This window comes from Astatotilapia calliptera, chromosome 3, assembly GCF_900246225.1.
Source record: "Astatotilapia calliptera chromosome 3, fAstCal1.2, whole genome shotgun sequence".
NCBI classification, from domain to species: domain Eukaryota; kingdom Metazoa; phylum Chordata; class Actinopteri; order Cichliformes; family Cichlidae; genus Astatotilapia; species Astatotilapia calliptera.
Window position 1 is genome coordinate 51,107,927 of NC_039304.1, and position 17,207 is coordinate 51,125,133.

Below are 17,207 nucleotides of genomic sequence, written 5' to 3' on the forward strand. Positions count from 1 at the left end.
ACTTCATGTGTCATCCATTTTATGCAATTTACATACAAGGCGAAGAAAGATGCCCAACGGATTTACTCTACCAAATTGACTATCCCAGCCTTGCCGTAATGGTCTATTTGATTCACCTTTTATTGTTTATTTCATTTTATTTTCACTTGTTAAATACGGGACAGACTTGAATGGGGAAAAGAAAGGGGAGAAAGAAAGGGAAAGAAAAACAGCGGTGAAGAGGGACAGCGATAAAGGGAAAAGAACAAAAAACATCAAAATAAGCAGACAAAAAATACATATATCAATCACCTGGATCACCTGCTGAGAAAGAAAAAAGACAAAACAAGCAGAAAAAAAAGAGCAATATAATAAACAACATCACGATGATCTATGGGAATGTAACAATAAAAACTAAATATTAAACATTATTGTGCAGCACGTAATATCGACAGCGCACAGTGTGCTTTGAGGTAGGAGCCAAAAAGGGTGTAGTTTGTGTGTGTGAGCACCCGTGTGTACACCTGTGAGCATGGACGCGCTTGTCTTTAAAAGGTTCCTTCATGTGATGCTCTGCTAGAGGGTGTCGGGGGGGCCACAGCCTCGTCCTCCAGGGCAGACCTTCCCAAAGTGTGGGGCCCGCCCCTAGGGGGGGCGCAGAGCCATGACAGAGGGGCGCGGGATGAAAAGGGGGGGAAAAAACAAAACGCTTGGACACTGCTAGCACGGGCGCCTACAGAAACACAAAGCAAGAGATGAAGCATCGCTGAATATGTTTCCAAACCAACTTCATTCTAAGCCAAAGACTAGAAAATATGGTGAAGCAAATCTTCCCTTTGGCTTCACCTGCACAAGTGCCGAGGTAGGTCTCCCTGCAGAATTGGTTTTACCTTCCTCGGGAGCAGCGCTGGGCTGTTTAAATCACGGACAAACAGTATCCCACATTCATTATTTTTAGTTCACAAACACTTATTGTAATGATTAACTACTCCTGACATGTTGGAGATGTTAGCTCTGTATACACTAAAGTTACAGCGGGATACAAATAACATCAGGCTGATCCTGCCACGATTTGTTCCCCCGGTTCAAATCACGGACTAACAGTATCCCACAGCTGTTTATGTTTTTAAACCCATTTTGCACAGAGAGGCATTTTTTGAAAAATGTATTGCTAACAATGTTGAATATTATTACACAGGGGGAAAAAAACAACTACATGTAAAATAATCACACCGTGACGCCTCTGCCTTTGTAAATGGAGGGACAGTAACTGTGTGTATGTAAGCGTGTAAAACCTGCAGATGGTCAGATTAACAGTATTTTGTCTCTATCTATCATTCTGCAATTCATCTCATGTAAACAATAACGTGGCGCACAGCGTGACGTGAAAATAGCCACATACCTTTGACGTTGTGTGACAAACTCTGTATTCCTCGTCCACACGTAAACGTAAAAAATGATTTTTAAAAAAATCTCAGTTTTTGGTGATTTGAAACGCCGTTTACGTGGACGAAACAGCTGCATGTTCAAAAATACACGTGTAGGTGTGGAACCTAGCGTAAAAGAGTTAGTAGTTTATTTTATTACTACCTGTAATTTATTGCAGATTACTTGTATTTGCTTAATTGTTTACTAAATGTTTGAGGTGTGAAATGAAACCACAATGGAGTTTGAAAACAAAATCTGTGTGTGTGTGTGCGGTTGGAGGATGTGTGCGTGCGTGCGTGCGTGACCGAGCCCCAGGCCGAGAGGCCGAGGACACCCCACCCCCGAAGTGGCCAGAGCGAGCCCCAGGTTCCAGGCCCCGACAAGCAGCCACCAAGGAGTGAGCCGGTGTGTACCCGGACGCCCATCCCCGGACACAAAGAACCACCAATGCACCGATGTCTGAGGGTGTTTGCCACTGGCAGGGGAAGTGGTTGGGGGAGATAGGCCTCCAAACCTTGGAGGGCCTGAGGTGTCCCCAGAGAGGTGGCGTCTGATACCCAACCTGACATATAGACACAGACATACAGGCACACACAGACACAAACATCCATTCCCACCCTCATGCTCTCATATGCACTTACTCCACACTCAACCGACGTGGAGACAGACATAAAGAGACGCTGTACACACGATCACACTCCCCAAGCGTACTCTACGAACCGGGTCTAGGTACCCCTGCCCCTGGAGGGGGGAACTGCACCCAGACCCAGGTGGTGTTACCCTTTTCCCTGCGGTGGGGAGAGGCAGATCGCCCTGACTCCGCAGCAGCAGGGAGGCCCCACACCCCAGACCGCAGTCGGACGGCCAACTCCTCCTAGCCCCCCCGTTCCAGCAGGCCACAGAGAATGGGGGTGAGAGAAGACTCCAAACCTCCCTCCACCCGCTCATTGTAGTGTTGATGCATGTGTGTTCTAAGGTGCAATTAAAACCCAGGAGGGCATGGAGCTACCTGCCAGAGAGCAGCAGGTAAGCGCATAGTCCCTCCTACTAGCCCTCAATGTCTACGTGTATTTAAAATTGAGAGGTGGGCAACGATGCCAGGGGTGAGGTGTACACCCTGATGGTAACTTGGTCTCCGTGTAGCGTGGCCACCCGCAAGATCCTATATGTATGTGTAATGAGGGTGTGAGTAATGTGAATGTCTAAGTTGTGGGATAAAATTGAGGCAGAGGCAGCCAGAAGGGGACAGAGGGGGGGGTATCCTCTTCTGCACCCTGGTGACATACCCCTACTCCAAGGCCCTGCATGTGTGGGTGGTTGTGGTGGAGCGGGAAGAGGGAGGCAGCTGGAGATGGGGAGGGAAGGAAGGGAGGGGCATGTGACCCCTCCCTGGGGCCAGCTCCCCCGCTGACCCCAGTAGGCACTCCCATACTCCGCGACCCGCCAGGGAAAGGGGGCCCAGGCCCATCCAGACCGGGGCCCAGCGCAGCAGCGCCCCGGACAGTCCACCCAACCCCACCACAGAGAAAACTGCACCCACCCCTCCATCCACTCATCTTCCAGACTACATGAGACAATAGACGCCCAGGCTGAGATCTTCCTCCACCTCTCCTGTATCTCCCCCTCCTGCAGAGAGTTCCTGAGGAGAGGAAAGCTCCTGCAAGGTGTGACAATCTCCCCCACCAGTTGAAGAGCCCCCCAGGTGGCTTGACACACCGGCGGCACCCTGCTCCAGGGCTGGGCCCCCATGCACCCACCCGCCCACAACCCCGGCAACACACAAACCAGGACCCAAGGCCCCAAGGCCCGGCCAGGGCCCCAGCCCAGAGACGGAGCGCCCCCAGAACCTCACGCCCATCCCGGACCCACCCAGGGGCAGACAGGCTACCAGGTCAGTAACCCACGTCTGTCAGCACAGACCCTCCCCTAGCCCCGCTGCACGCAGCCGCGAGGAAACAGTCAGAAAAGAGCCCCCAACCGGACGTGACCGCTACCCCGGGTTGAGCCCCCCAAGGAAGATGCCTCCGGGGAACCCCCCGACGCCCTAAGCCTGTCCCTACCCCCACACCAATCACAACATTGAAGGCGGGACCAAACTATGACCCCCCACTGCCACTAGGTGATGGAGCTGATCAAAGGAGCCCAGAGCAATTGATCTGATGTGGTGGCAGAGGCTGTATCAAGACTAATGTAATCTAATAGATAATTTCTATATTGGTTAGAATTAAGATTATTTTTATTTTTCCAGTTCATCAGGACTGTTTTCTTGGCTATGCATAGGGCAGTGAAAACCATATGGGCGATATTCTTTTCTGAAGTGACATTATCTAAGCTGCCCAACAAACACACTAAGGGGGAAGTTGGAATGTTACATTTCAGACACTTTGATAAGTCTTCACATATCTCGCGCCAAAACTTCTGCACTGGTGGACAGAACCAAAGAGCGTGAATGTAATTGTCTGGTGTATTGCCTTGACAGTGTGAGCAGTTGTTGGAAGATGTAAAGCCCATCTTGAACATCCGATGACCTGTATAGTGCACTCTATGTAGTATTTTGTATTGTATTAATTGCAGACTGGGATTTTTAATCAATTTAAAGGTTTTTAAGCAAATCTGAGACCAGAAGTTTTGGTCTAAACTGACTGATAAATCTGTTTCCCACTTTGCAATAGGAAGGGATATTGATTCATCTAATTTAGAAAGTGTTCTGTATATTTTAGATAATAATTTGGGGGATTTAAGAGTAAGGAAATGTGCCGCACTTGGTGGTGTTTGTAATTCAACTTGACTGAGGTTAAATTTCTTTTTTATTATGGATTTAATTTGTTGATATTCTAAAAATCTTTTCTTGTTGATCCCATATTGTGCAACTAGTCTGTCAAATGGAATAAATTCTGTTCCCTCTAATACCGGTATATGTTCTAAGTATTTAATTCCTTTACAACTCCATTCTGGGAAATTAATCATATTATTGTTTTGTAATATGTCAGGGTTATTCCAGATAGGTGTACATTTGCATGGGATTAATGAAGACTCCGTTATTTTTAGAAACTCCCACCATGCTGTCAGAGAGAAGCTGATGTTGATATTTTTAAAGCATTCATGTCTTTTGATGTTTGAGCTAATAAATGGTAGGTCTGAAATCTCTAGATCCTTGCATAGTGCCTGTTCAACATCTAGCCAGGGCTCAACTAAGAAGGTATGTTTTAACCATTCTGAGATGAACTGAAGCCTGTTGGCTAAGAAGTATTGGTGAAAATTAGGCAGATCTAATCCTCCTCTATCCTTGGTTCTTTGTAGCGTTTTTAAGCTGATACGCGGGGGTTTATCTTTCCAAAGGAATTTGGAAATATATGAATCCAGAGATCTGAACCAATCTTGTGATGGTTTGTTAGGGATCATCAAAAATAAGTAATTTATTTTTGGCAAGATCATCATTTTTATAGTGGCGACCCTTCCCATGAGTGATATGGATAAAGATTTCCATCTAGTCAGATCGCCTTCTACTTTCTTTAGAAGTGGGATGTGGTTTAATTTAGTTAAGTCTGAAAGCTTAGGAGAAACATTAATACCTAAATATTTAATATTTCCGGATTGCAGTGGGGCAGAGGAAGAATTATGGAAGGAGCAGTTAATGGGGAGAACTGTAGATTTTGGCCAGTTAATTGAATAATCTGAAACTCTTGAAAACCAGTTTATTAGAGTAATTACCTCAGAGAGGTTGGTTTGTGTGTTTTGCAGAAAAAGCAACACATCATCCGCATAGAGACTGATTTTATGTTCTATGTTCTTACATTTTATGCCCTTAATTGTTGTAGCCTGTCTAAATGCTGCTGCTAGAGGTTCAATAAAAATTGCAAAAAGTGAAGGGGAGAGTGGGCATCCCTGCCTGGTGCCCCTCAGGAGACAGAAGCTGGAGGATGTCTGGTCATTTGTTCTGATATGAGCTGTTGGGGAATTGTATAATATTCTTATCCAGTTTATAAAAGAGTTTCCAAAACCAAATTTGTGTAAAGTTGCGAATAAAAATTTCCAGTTAACTCTGTCAAATGCTTTTTCTGCATCTAGAGATAATATTATGGTTTCAATGTTTTTATTGTATGAGTAGTCTATTAAATTAAGTAATTTACGAGTGTTTGTTGAGGAGTGCCGACCTTTTATGAAACCAGTTTGGTCAGGATGAATTAAGAGGGGGGTTATTTTCTCTAATCTCTTTGAGAGAGCTTTGCAGATTATTTTAAGGTCTACATTTAAAAGAGAAATTGGACGATAGCTTGAGGGAAATAAAGGGTCTTTGCCTGGTTTTAGCAGGAGACTAATGTTGGCAGAATTCATATTTGGTGGTAGTCTGCCATTTTCCTCGATTTCCTGCAACATTCCGTGGAATACTGGTGCCAGAATTGTCCAGAATGCTTTGTAGAATTCTGCAGGGAAGCCGTCTGGACCTGGAGCCTTATTATTGGGCATACTTATCAGGGCTTCCTGGAGTTCACTTGGCATCAGTGGCGAATCCAGTTCCATTGCTTGACTGTCTAGTAATTTTGGGAGAGTTACGTTGTCAAGAAACAGATCAATTTCATTTTTAGATGGGTGCAGAGTGAGTTCCTGAAGAACACCCTTATTCACAGTCTTTCTTACACACTGCTTCACCTTATCTCTTTTGATTAAGAATAAAGAATAAAGTTACTATTAGTAAAAGCACACAATCTATCTATGTCCCATGTCTCTCGACAGTCATGAAAAATGCAATCAAAATAATTTACTATACTTTTTAAAATCAGGTTATTTAACAGTAAAATGTGAAAGGGTTAAATAATTTTGCAACCAATCAGAAAGATTTCACTATTTCCCTTTTGTGCACTTATAAGGTATTTCCTATGCTCTTTTTCATTTTGTAGGTTAGCCTCCTGTCATCTACTCCCTGTTCTCTGGAGAATTTTGGATGTTTATTTTTTACCTCTGTGCATTGTGAGGGCAAATTTCTTTTCTCACGTATCAATCACATATTTAATCATATCACATTAGTTATAGTAATAACACTTTCTCACTTTACTATAGTAAGAGCACTCCTGTCACTAGTTTGCATGCATGTGGAATGTTAACACAGTGAGGCCATTGTAATGGGAGACACTGAACAGATAGTGAGACTCCTTCTGCTTATCGGGGATGTAAATCCTTAGGTGACGGCCAAGCAGAAATGAATCAAATAGACCAATACGGCAAAGCTGGGATGGCCCATTTGGTAAAGTAAATCCATTGGGAATCTTTTTTTGCCTTTAGACAATAATTCTGATGGCAAAAGAACCAAACGGGACAGGCAACAACAACAAAAAAGTCTCAGATTTTGTGTTTTTATGACTTTATGGGTTATAAACAGTTAAAGCAACATGTTGATAAATTGTTTATTTGTCATTGTAAACCAAAAATCTCAAAATTCCCATGCAACCACCAAGTTTTAAACATCATCATACTATAATTTTCATGTAGGTGTGTGTGTGTCTCCAGATGTTCCCAAACTCCTCCTATAATTTGATTTTAAAATCTATTTACTTTCATTCCTTTCCATCTATTTACTTTCATACTTCCAAAACCTGTTTTCTACATTGGAATTCAAAAATGGTGACTGAAATTGTTGGAATGTGTTTTGCATTAATAGTTTAATTGAATTAAATTGCCCATAGGTGTGAGTGCGAATGTGTCACGATCCTGGGTCTTTTGACCCAGGATTTTGAGTTTTAGTTTATTTTGATGTTTATGGTTTATGTTTAAGTTCATTGGGTTTCCTAAGTTAATTTGTTTATTAGTTTCCTCTTGTGTTTTCAATCCCTGTGTTAAGTCTTCCTTGTCCATTTCATGTTTCCTGTTTTATTTTGAAAGAGGTCCTGTGTTTATTGTGTTTAGTTTTACGTTTCCCTTGTGACGTTGTTGTATTCATTTGTTTCAGCTTTTCCCCATGTGTTGCCACTTCTCCTGATCATCTCATGTGTGTATTTCCTGTGTTCAGTTTCGCGTCCTCCCTGATAGCTGTGTGATTCTCCCTGTGTTTTTAATCTATGATTTATTATTAGTTTTCCCACTTTGGTTTTCCACCGTTTTGCCTTGTTTTTAGCAAATAAAGCTGCATTTTTGAGTTCACATTCCGTCTTGGTGACTTTTACATTTGGGTCCTCTCCTGCCTACACACAGCCGTTTTGTGACAGAATGGTTGTTTGTCTCTACGTGTTAGCCCTACGACAGACTGGTGACCTGTCCAGGTTGCACCCTGCCTCTTGCCCTAAGATGGCTGGAATAGGCTCCAAACCTCACAAGGATAAGCGAAAGACAATAGATTGAATGTCTAAATAAGTAAAACAATCAAAAATAAAATTGTAAGTGAATTTACTGATGCATACTTTATTGCACAATTCATTATTAAAGCACAAAATGATTTATTTGGTGCATGTGAAAATTCTGGTCCTCTATAATGAATGCTGATTAAGCTGTTTAGGCTTATGTGTTGTAGGTATTTTAAGGGTTACAAATATCAGAAAAGGTATGTATAACAATCACTATAAATAGCTGACTATAATATGAGCCACACCATATACAGGGTGGGACCATTTCCATGGTTAGTAAATACATTTGTTGCCTTTAAAATTCTCACTTTGATTTTGATCAAGGCCATGCAACAACTGCCTATATGGCAATGTTCATGCATGCGCAATCAACCATGTAAGCAGATCCAAAAGGTTGATTCAGTTCATCTGGACGCAGCAGGTCAGCTGAGACTGAAGAAGTCACTTGTATGAGTGACGAAATTTTTCTCCCACTGAAAATGCCACATCCAGATCTTTCAATGTTCATGATGAATACATACACAAAATTATCATTAATCATATTGGATCAATCAGTACATACTCGATAAGATCTCTTATAACAGTGTATAGTAATTACAATTGATTAACATTTTCTGAATATTTAAAATAAGTAAAATCAATTAAATTACTGTTGGAAAGACCATGATAATAGTTTACTCATTGTTAATTAGCAGATGTACTAAGTCTCCTCAGGCTGGTTGTGCTCAGAAATTCCATAAACAAAGACTAAACCTGTGAAAATTTATGACAAACTGCAGGAAGACAGCTGCAGTTTAACAGCTTCAACTCACTGACAGGAAACAACATTAGAAACATCATCATCCTCAACTCATCTGTTGCACTGACACTGACACCTTCAACGGACACACCTTCACTTCATTCCTTGTATTAATGTATGGATACATCTTCTCAGTGAAAGTGTGTGTGAAGGTGTGTATGTGTGTGTTAGTATCAGGATCAGAGAACGACAGCTTTCCTCTGTTCCAGTCCAGATTCACTCTGATCCTCTGGAGCTTCTTCTGTACTGAGAGAGCAGTTTCTGGACCTGATAGAGAGCGTGCTGAATATTTTCCATTATAAAATCCTATTCTCCATAATCCAGACCGTATGTCTCCCTTCCTCTGCACAGACTCTGCTAACACACCGAGTCCCCACCGTTTACTGTCTCCAACATCAACATCCCAGCTGTGAGTCCCTGAGTTAAAGCCCTCAGAGCCCAGGACAGAGCAGTAGTAATCAAACCGGTCTGGATTATCAGGAAGCTGCTGCCTCTCTCCTCCTAGTCTCACACTGGTCAGATCTTCAGACAGGATGAGCTCTGGACTTGCAGTATTTGGGTCCAGAATGAGAGGAGTGTAGGCGACCATGTCCTTCTTATTATTCCAGATGTTGAAGGTCAGGTTGCCCAGGTGTTTGGCCTGGTCTATCAGAGCTCCTGAGGGCAGCTGTGGATCATCCAGCAGGGGGCAGCGCTGGACTCTTTCCACTGCAGCCTTGTAGTTGTGCAGGAATGAGACGTCTTCAGCTCTCAGCTCCTCCTCTGTGGCTCTGACTGTGTCTGAAAGAGCTGCTATCTCTCTGCTCAGAGCCTCCATCTTCTCCTTCATCATCCCACTCTTCTGCTCCTCTTCCTCCTTCAGTGCAGCCAGCCTGGCCTCCTCTTCCTCTGCTAGAAACTGGTGAAGCTTCTTAAACTGCTGCTTAATCTGCCTCTCTGTGTGTCGGGCCTGGACCTTAATGTGTTCTGCTGTTTGATCAAACTTCACTTGAACTTCTTCACAAACCTTTAACTTCTCCTTTAAGGGCTCCAGAGTTTCCTGAAGTTCCTTCTTGTGTTGTTGTGCAGCTTCATCGATGGGTCTGAATCTGTGATTGGTGTGTTTTTTTGAGTCTCTGCAGACGAGACACACTGGCTGCTGATGGTCCAGACAGAAGAGTTTGAGTTTCTCAGAGTGCAGACTGCAGAGAGCCTCTGAAGCTCTCTGATCTCTCTCCTGTAAGAACGACTCACACAGGTTCTTTAAAGCCCAGTTTAAAGGTGGTGCATCCATTGAAGATCTTCTCTTACAAACTGGACACTGGTGTGTTGGTCTCTTTCTCCACCATCTCTTCAGACAGTCTTTACAGAAGCTGTGGCTACATGACAGAATAACAGGATCTCTGAAGACCTCCTGACAGACCGGACAGCAGAGATCCTCCTCTGATCTGGAAGCCATTGAGTCTGTGAGTGAAGCTGAAAACAGCAGACAGGAAGTACAGTCAGTCCTGGCTCCCGTCCGACCTCTACTACCTTCACTGAAGCATTATCTCAGTTCTCAAGTGTGCGAGTCTGTATTCACATTCTCGCTTAGTCTGGACCTTGTAAGTCCACACGGGAGTCCGGACTTGGCGAGAATGCGAGTATGGAGTTGCGATTTGTACAATTGGAACACCAGCGTACTTGATGATGTCACAGCTCCGGAGTTTTTACTGCCATCCCCTTAATCTAACTGCGATTAATATGGTATGAAGCTTAACTTTAATCTCAGCCAAACTGATTTACTCAGGAACAAATAAAAGACTGAAATAAACCAAACAGATTTAGAAGATATTTAGGAGACTTACATATCATGTTTAACCTGAGCCTCAACCTCCCGGTCTGCTCCTCTCCGAAAACGTCAGAGCACTCTTGCAAATATGTGATATCTTGATAAATCGAGCAGATATTTGAAGCTTACACAGCTACAGTCTCACCTGAAAATATCTTCAAAGATTATTTTGTGACCCAGAAAGAGTATATTTAAAAGTCTTTAGCCACACTCCTCTGCCATTGCCCATTTCAGTTTTGGACAAAATACATCCTGGGATATTTAGCTGTACCAAGTACACACAAATCACCACCAACGCATGCTCGATAAAACGAGCAGAACGAGAACACATCTGGGAATTTTTCACGTTCTCGGCTTGACGCGTACTTTAAATTGCAACAGAATGGCACGCCATTTCAGCCAAATATCGCGAGTTTTGTAACACGTCTGGTTATGAAATGGTGTAAAAAAAAGAATGCCATTTAATAATTCAGGACGCTGTAAAAAAACAACAACAAAAAAAACACAAAAATAAAACGGCCTTATGCCGTATTTTATGCCAGAGAGTGGCGCCTTGAACACCCCTTCTGAGCAGCTGAAGAGAACGCAGTTTTTACCTGTCTTTGAAAGCCGCTTTTTACGTCACTCAGCAGAAAACAGTGTTCAAAGATGAAAGATAAAAATGGCATTTTTTCCAGTGTTCAGCGTCAATCAAAGAAGCGCAGACCACAATAATTCATCACAGATTGTTGCTGCTAAGTGACTGTTTATTGGGTACCAATGCGTGTCACAGTTTTTACTTGTATTATAATCCCACTGTGCATTTTGATGTGTTTAAAGCATGATCAAACAAGCAAACAACAGAATGCTTTTTCTGAAACAAGTGGAGGCCTTAACGGTGTCTTTTACAGCAGCTCTGCTCATTTCTGATCTTCTTTCTTATTTTCCCCTTCACTTCTCTTAACCTTTAACTTAAGTCTTAGTACATTTCTGATCTGGCATTGTCATGGATAAAATCATATCTTTCCGAAAGGAGTTTTTGTGTCAAGCTGGGGTTGGCCGCTTCCTCTGTGGCCCCTCTGCTTTGGGGTGTGCCCCAGGGATCTATCCTTGGGCCATTACTTTTCTCGCTGTATTTACTCCCCCTTGGTGCGATTTTTCGTAAACACGGAGTGTCATTTCATTTGTATGCCGATGACTGTCAGCTTTACTTACCTTTTAGTCATTTGGATACCTCCCCATGTCAATCACTGCTTGACTGTCTTAGCGATATTAAATTATGGATGGCAAATAATTTTTTGAATTTTAATGGTCGCAAAACGGAAGCAATTTTATATGGCCCGCATCGTTCTACTGATTCTCCAGATGTTGATTTTGGTGATTTGACCTCTCATCTGAAAAGTTCAGTCACTAATCTTGGTGTTAAACTTGATTCTGCGCTTACTTTTGAAGGTCATGTAAGTGGGGTGGTAAAATCAGCTTTTTATCACCTCAGACGCCTGTCGAAGGTTAAGCCTTTCCTTTCCAAACCCAATTTGGAAACTCTTATTCATGCTTTTATCACCTCACGTCTGGACTATTGTAATTCCCTTTTAATAGGGGTCGGGTCGGGCACCTTGTCACGCCTGCAGTTAGTGCAAAACGCGGCAGCGCGATTTTTAACCGGTAGTAGGAAATTCGATCACATCACTCCGGTTCTGGCTTCCTTGCATTGGCTTCCCATTGATTTTAGGGTTCGTTTTAAGGTCCTTTTATTGGTTTTTAAATCTTTAAATGGTCTGGCTCCTGTGTACTTAACTGACTTGCTGAAGTCACATGTTCCTCCTCGCTCGCTCCGTTCAGCTGAGCAGCTGCTGCTGTCAGTCCCTAAGTCGCGGCTGAAATGCAGAGGAGACCGTGCCTTTTCAATTGCGGCTCCGATGCTCTGGAATAACCTTCCCCTCCAAATTAGACAAGCGTCATCAGTGCAGGTCTTTAAGTCCAGATTGAAAACCGATTTTTATTCCCTGGCTTTTAACTCTGTAGGAAACTGACACCTTCTTATTTATTTTATTGTTTGTAATGATTTTATGGTATTTTTAATTTGGTTGTTGTTTTGATCTGTGTTGTTCAGCACTTTGGTCTGCCTGGTGTGTTCTTAAAGTGCTATACAAATAAACGATGATGATGATGATGACGATGATGATGATACATGATGGCAGAATCTAATTGCTGTGGTTTCATGTTAGTTCTGGTCATTCAAGTGGAGTGTCGTCGCCCAAGAAGGAGACGTTACAGACCATCTCCTCCTTCTGTAATCATTGGAAATGTGAGATTGCTCCTGTTGAGGATAATAGATTGCTTAATATACATAAGAGTTACAGGGACTATAGTTTGTCATTGCTTGCCATATTATAATATGGTGGTTGCTAGGGGGTAAGAAAACATATAGAATAATAGCTTTGGAATGTAAACAAAGAACTAGGGTGCAGGACAGGTAGTAACAGTTACTTAGGGTGAGGGATAGACAAATGGGAAACGGATATTACCTTAAAAGGAGATGGGGGTTAGTGGGTCACTGTGCATGTGTTTTTCCATTGTGGGGGTGTTTACTGTACAGGGAGGAGACCAGGACTGTTGTGTGTGGAATTCTTTAGATCAGTCATTAGAATAAGACTGGGCTCATCTCCAGATGCATCGCTGGACTCCACACTGCCGACCTTCACCCAGTATGTGACCTGCCCCGCCATAGGCATTAAAACATGATACTTACTGTACGCCAATGCAAAAGAGGCATACAGTCCATCACCTCTCCCTCCCCTGGGAAGATCTGATCACAACTGGTGCACCTTGTCCCTGTGTACGAGACCGTCATACGCAGGGAGCCACCAATCACCCACACAGTGCAGAGATGGTCGAAGGAGAGCATGATCAAGCAAATAAATGACAGAAACTTTTATCAAACCACTGTTTTGCTTAGTTTAAAGTAATACCACTGGATAATAGCCTTCGATTTTAAAAATATTAACAGCATCTCAGGAATATTTTTGCCCTTTCAACATGCATTAAAAAAAACAGATATGCAGTTTTAAAACAGACCTGTATGCACGTTTTCTGAACTGTGGTGTAAATAAGTAATCTCAAGAAAGAAAAAAAATTGTTTTCCATGTAAACTGGAAATGTCCTTCTCAATGTCACCTGAGTACTCTGGAAGTCTTACACGAATTTTAAACTTAACACCAGAGAGTGGGACATCACACGTACTTCTCTAAAAGAGTGACTCAGGTGTGTAGCTCCAAAGGATACAGGAAATGCACTGATTTCCATGACAGAATCATGTTTGTTTAATGCAGTTTCCTCTGAGCGCTTGAAGATCACTGACATCATGACCCTTAGCCTCATTTTTTCTCCAGAGTCACTGAATCTTTTGATAAAATGTATTTTGATGCTTCCAGAGGATGAAATATTTCAAGTCTTCACAACTTTACAGTGAGGAAAATTATTCTGAAATTGTTGCACAATTTGTTAATGGAGTTTTTTGCAGATTGATCAACCTCCCCCCGTATTTCTTTCAGATCATCTCTGCTTCTCTAAGATGTTCTTTTAATATTCAATCATGTTACTGACCTGTTGCCAAGTAACCTAATTACTTTTAAAATGTCCCGCCAGCCTTTCCTTTTTAGAACCACTTATTTTTCCAGCCTTGCCCCATACCAACTGTTTTGAAACATCATATTCAAAAGGAGTTATTTTAACGACATAGTCTAGGTTTAAACATTTGACATGTTTTCCATGTTCCACTGTGAATAAATTACGGCTTTGAGATTTGCAAATCACTGCTTCCTTTTTTTAAATTAATATTTTTACACAGGAGTCCTGTCAGACAGATGTATCTGCCTGGGAAAAAGTAATCTGCTCTCTAATGTTAACACTTTTTTTGACCTGTGCACTGCCACAACACCGAACACTAAACCCCTCTATGTCCACTACACTATACTGAAACCTACTATACAGTTTTTTCTTCATTTAATCATTTGCTGTAAATGCTTTATAGCTGTGTTCATCAATATCCACTGCTGTAACGTTTAGATAAATTAAGTTTACTTTATGTCAGATATATATATAGATATCTATATCATGTCCTCCATTTCTGTATGCAATATTTTAAATTTAGTATTCAGCTCATTCACCTAAATGACTCATAAACCAAAACAGGGCAGATTTAATAATAACATCGGAGGTATTCGTTCTTTATTTTTATTATTTAAAGGTTAAGAGAAGTAAAGAGGAAAATAAGAAAGAAGATCAGAAATGAGCGGAGCTGCTGTAACAGACACCGTTAAGGCCTCCACTTGTTTCAGAAAAAACATTCTGTCGTTTGCTTGTTTGATCGTGCTTTAAACACATCAAAATGCACAGTGGGATTATAATACAAGTAAAAACTGTGACACGCATTGGTACCGAATAGGCAGTGGTCTGCACTTCTTTGATTGAGTGAAAGGAGTTGAAAGTAATTGGATGAGAGAACCATGGGGAAGGCCGTGTATGATTTCAAGAAAAGGGCGTTTTAAACACCGTCACAGCTGACACGGAACACCAGAAAAAACACCGTTTTTATATTTGAACGCAGTTTTCTGCTGTGCGACGTAAAAAGCGGCGTTCAAAGACCGGTAAAAACTTTTTGCTCAAACTCACATTCAGTGTGTGGAGCGTCAGCAGCTTGAAGCAGCAGTGTTGGAGTTTTCCACGTTTCTCTCCTGTAGCTGGACTCACTCAGAGGAAGCTGCTAGTTTGGTCTGAACTCAGTCTGATCGTCTGTGCGTCTCTCTTTACTGAGGAAGAGGAACAGCCTGTTTCCTGGTTTGTCGCTTTTGAATCACGTGAGGGGCGGAGCTTAATTCAACTGCCTTTTAGGTTTTGTTTCACCCAAAAACGAGAGTGTGTTTCATTGCAGAGTTCAGTCGTTTACCTGCCAGCAGCTGTGAAACAGCATGTTCAGGTAATAAATTGTGACTCAGTGGTGCAGCTGTTTGGTAGCTTTTCTTTTAGACTTTGTTCTGGTTATTTGTGGAATAAAATGATTAAATAAAGCTATTTTTTATGATTTTTATATACACATTGCTATGTGTTCATTAAAGAGTTGGCACTACATTAAAGCACGGTCAAAAGCTTCAGTGAGTGCTATTACTGAATTGAATTATCGTGATTAACATTTAAAAGTGCAGAGGGTTTTGCAAAACATGCTTACACATTATAAATGGTAAATAGCCTGCATTTTTAAAGCGCTTTACACATTCAGTCCTCCACCCATTCACACACACATTCACACACTGGTGATGGCAAGCTACATTGCCATCATAACTGGTTAAAGTCAGGGGGATATTTTCTGGGCCAAGGGAGTCTGAACATAATGTCCTGAACTTAGATAATAAATAGAACCAGTTAGTTAGTTTGGTTATCTGTTGAAGCTGGGTCTGTTTGTTGGTGTGAAGCCAAACGTACTTAAACTTTTTAGGATAAACCAAGCAGAAGCTTCACCAAACGTCTGGCCTGTGAAATGTGGTGAGGACACAGACTCAACCATGCTGTGCTGAAGTTTTGGTCTGTAAATGATGCAGCAGATAAGAGATCAGAGAGTTTTACCTGAGACTTACATCACTTGTGTCTCCATGCATTGAAAACCTGATAAGATTCATACAGAAACTAAAGAGAAGTGAGTCTCGCCCCTCTGTTGTACAGGCACTGCTGATGTTCCTGGGCCTGGAGCAAATTTTCCCATAACAACCTCCCATCGTGTGTAGCTTTGCTCTCAGGTCCAGGACGTAAAAAGCAATGTTTTCCCTGGTCATTAAACGCCACTTTGTACATCTCGCCGCGCTGTTTAGGAGCACCATAAAAAACAGCTTATCCTGTCTCCCTCGTACTATCAAGATTTAACGTGTTTATCATCATGCGTACCAAGAAAATAAAGCATTTCTCTGTACAATGAAATTCTTTCTCTGCTGTCCACACACAGATGTCAGGTAATATGTACAATAGATACAATAAAATAGTACTACAATTTTAAAGTTTGAATGTATTTAATAAAGTAGATCTGTTGTCTCTTTGGAACTACTTCCATGTCTATAAAAAGACTGTTTTGTATTAGCATTAAATCTTGTGAACTCACTGCATTCCTGCGGCTCATTTCCTATTTAAACAGCGTCTCCCACAGGTCACATTTACATTAACAGTATTTCTCATGTGCTTCTTTCTTCTTCTTTTTCTTCTTCTTATAGTGTGGACGCGGAGCGTTTTCAGACGAAAAGGCTGTTTTCAAATCTATCTGGGCTAGTGTGGACATAGCCTTAGTGACCAGCCAAAAATTATACTTTTTACAGCGCTCATTAAACAGAAACACTAGTCAAAGTTATATTGCCCTACAAAGGAAGTTCATTACATTACATTAAGTCCTTATCTCTCTTTCAGTCTTACCCAGTAGATATTGGAGGGTTCTGGAGCTGATGTGGGTGAGGGGGCTTGTCCAGCCTGACTGCCTTGACAACCAGGTGTCTTCCCTGCGTCCCCTGATATAAAGAAACCCGAGAAGCCTTGCAGGTCAAATCTTATCATTCCCACCTATTATGGCAGCTCCCCTCTAAATTGTGGCAGTTGTTGATATGGGATGGTTAGAGCTAAAGACTAGAGCAACGTATTAGAGCTATTTGGACTAACATAGATTTATACTCAGATTTATACTTTTATTGTTTTACATGGGTTTAAAAGGGAATGTCCATAGTTTAGACTGTAATTGCAGAAGATTTTATTAAAACAAATTGGCAGGAGCCAAGCAAAATAAAATAAATAAAAGCAATAATAAATAATAATCAAATCACCTCAAAACTACCGATTGAATTAA

General features: G+C 41.8%; 1 protein-coding gene across 1 annotated transcript; it reads right to left on the reverse strand.

The window, feature by feature from the left end:
- Positions 1–8,568: 8,568 nt before the first annotated feature.
- Positions 8,569–9,994, reverse strand: LOC113019727 (nuclear factor 7, brain-like). The gene has a single exon (XM_026163547.1). The coding sequence runs from the start codon at positions 9,977–9,979 to the stop codon at positions 8,588–8,590; it is 1,392 nt and encodes a 463-aa protein (XP_026019332.1). The 5' UTR covers positions 9,980–9,994; the 3' UTR covers positions 8,569–8,587.
- Between the last annotated feature and the right edge of the window lie 7,213 nt (positions 9,995–17,207).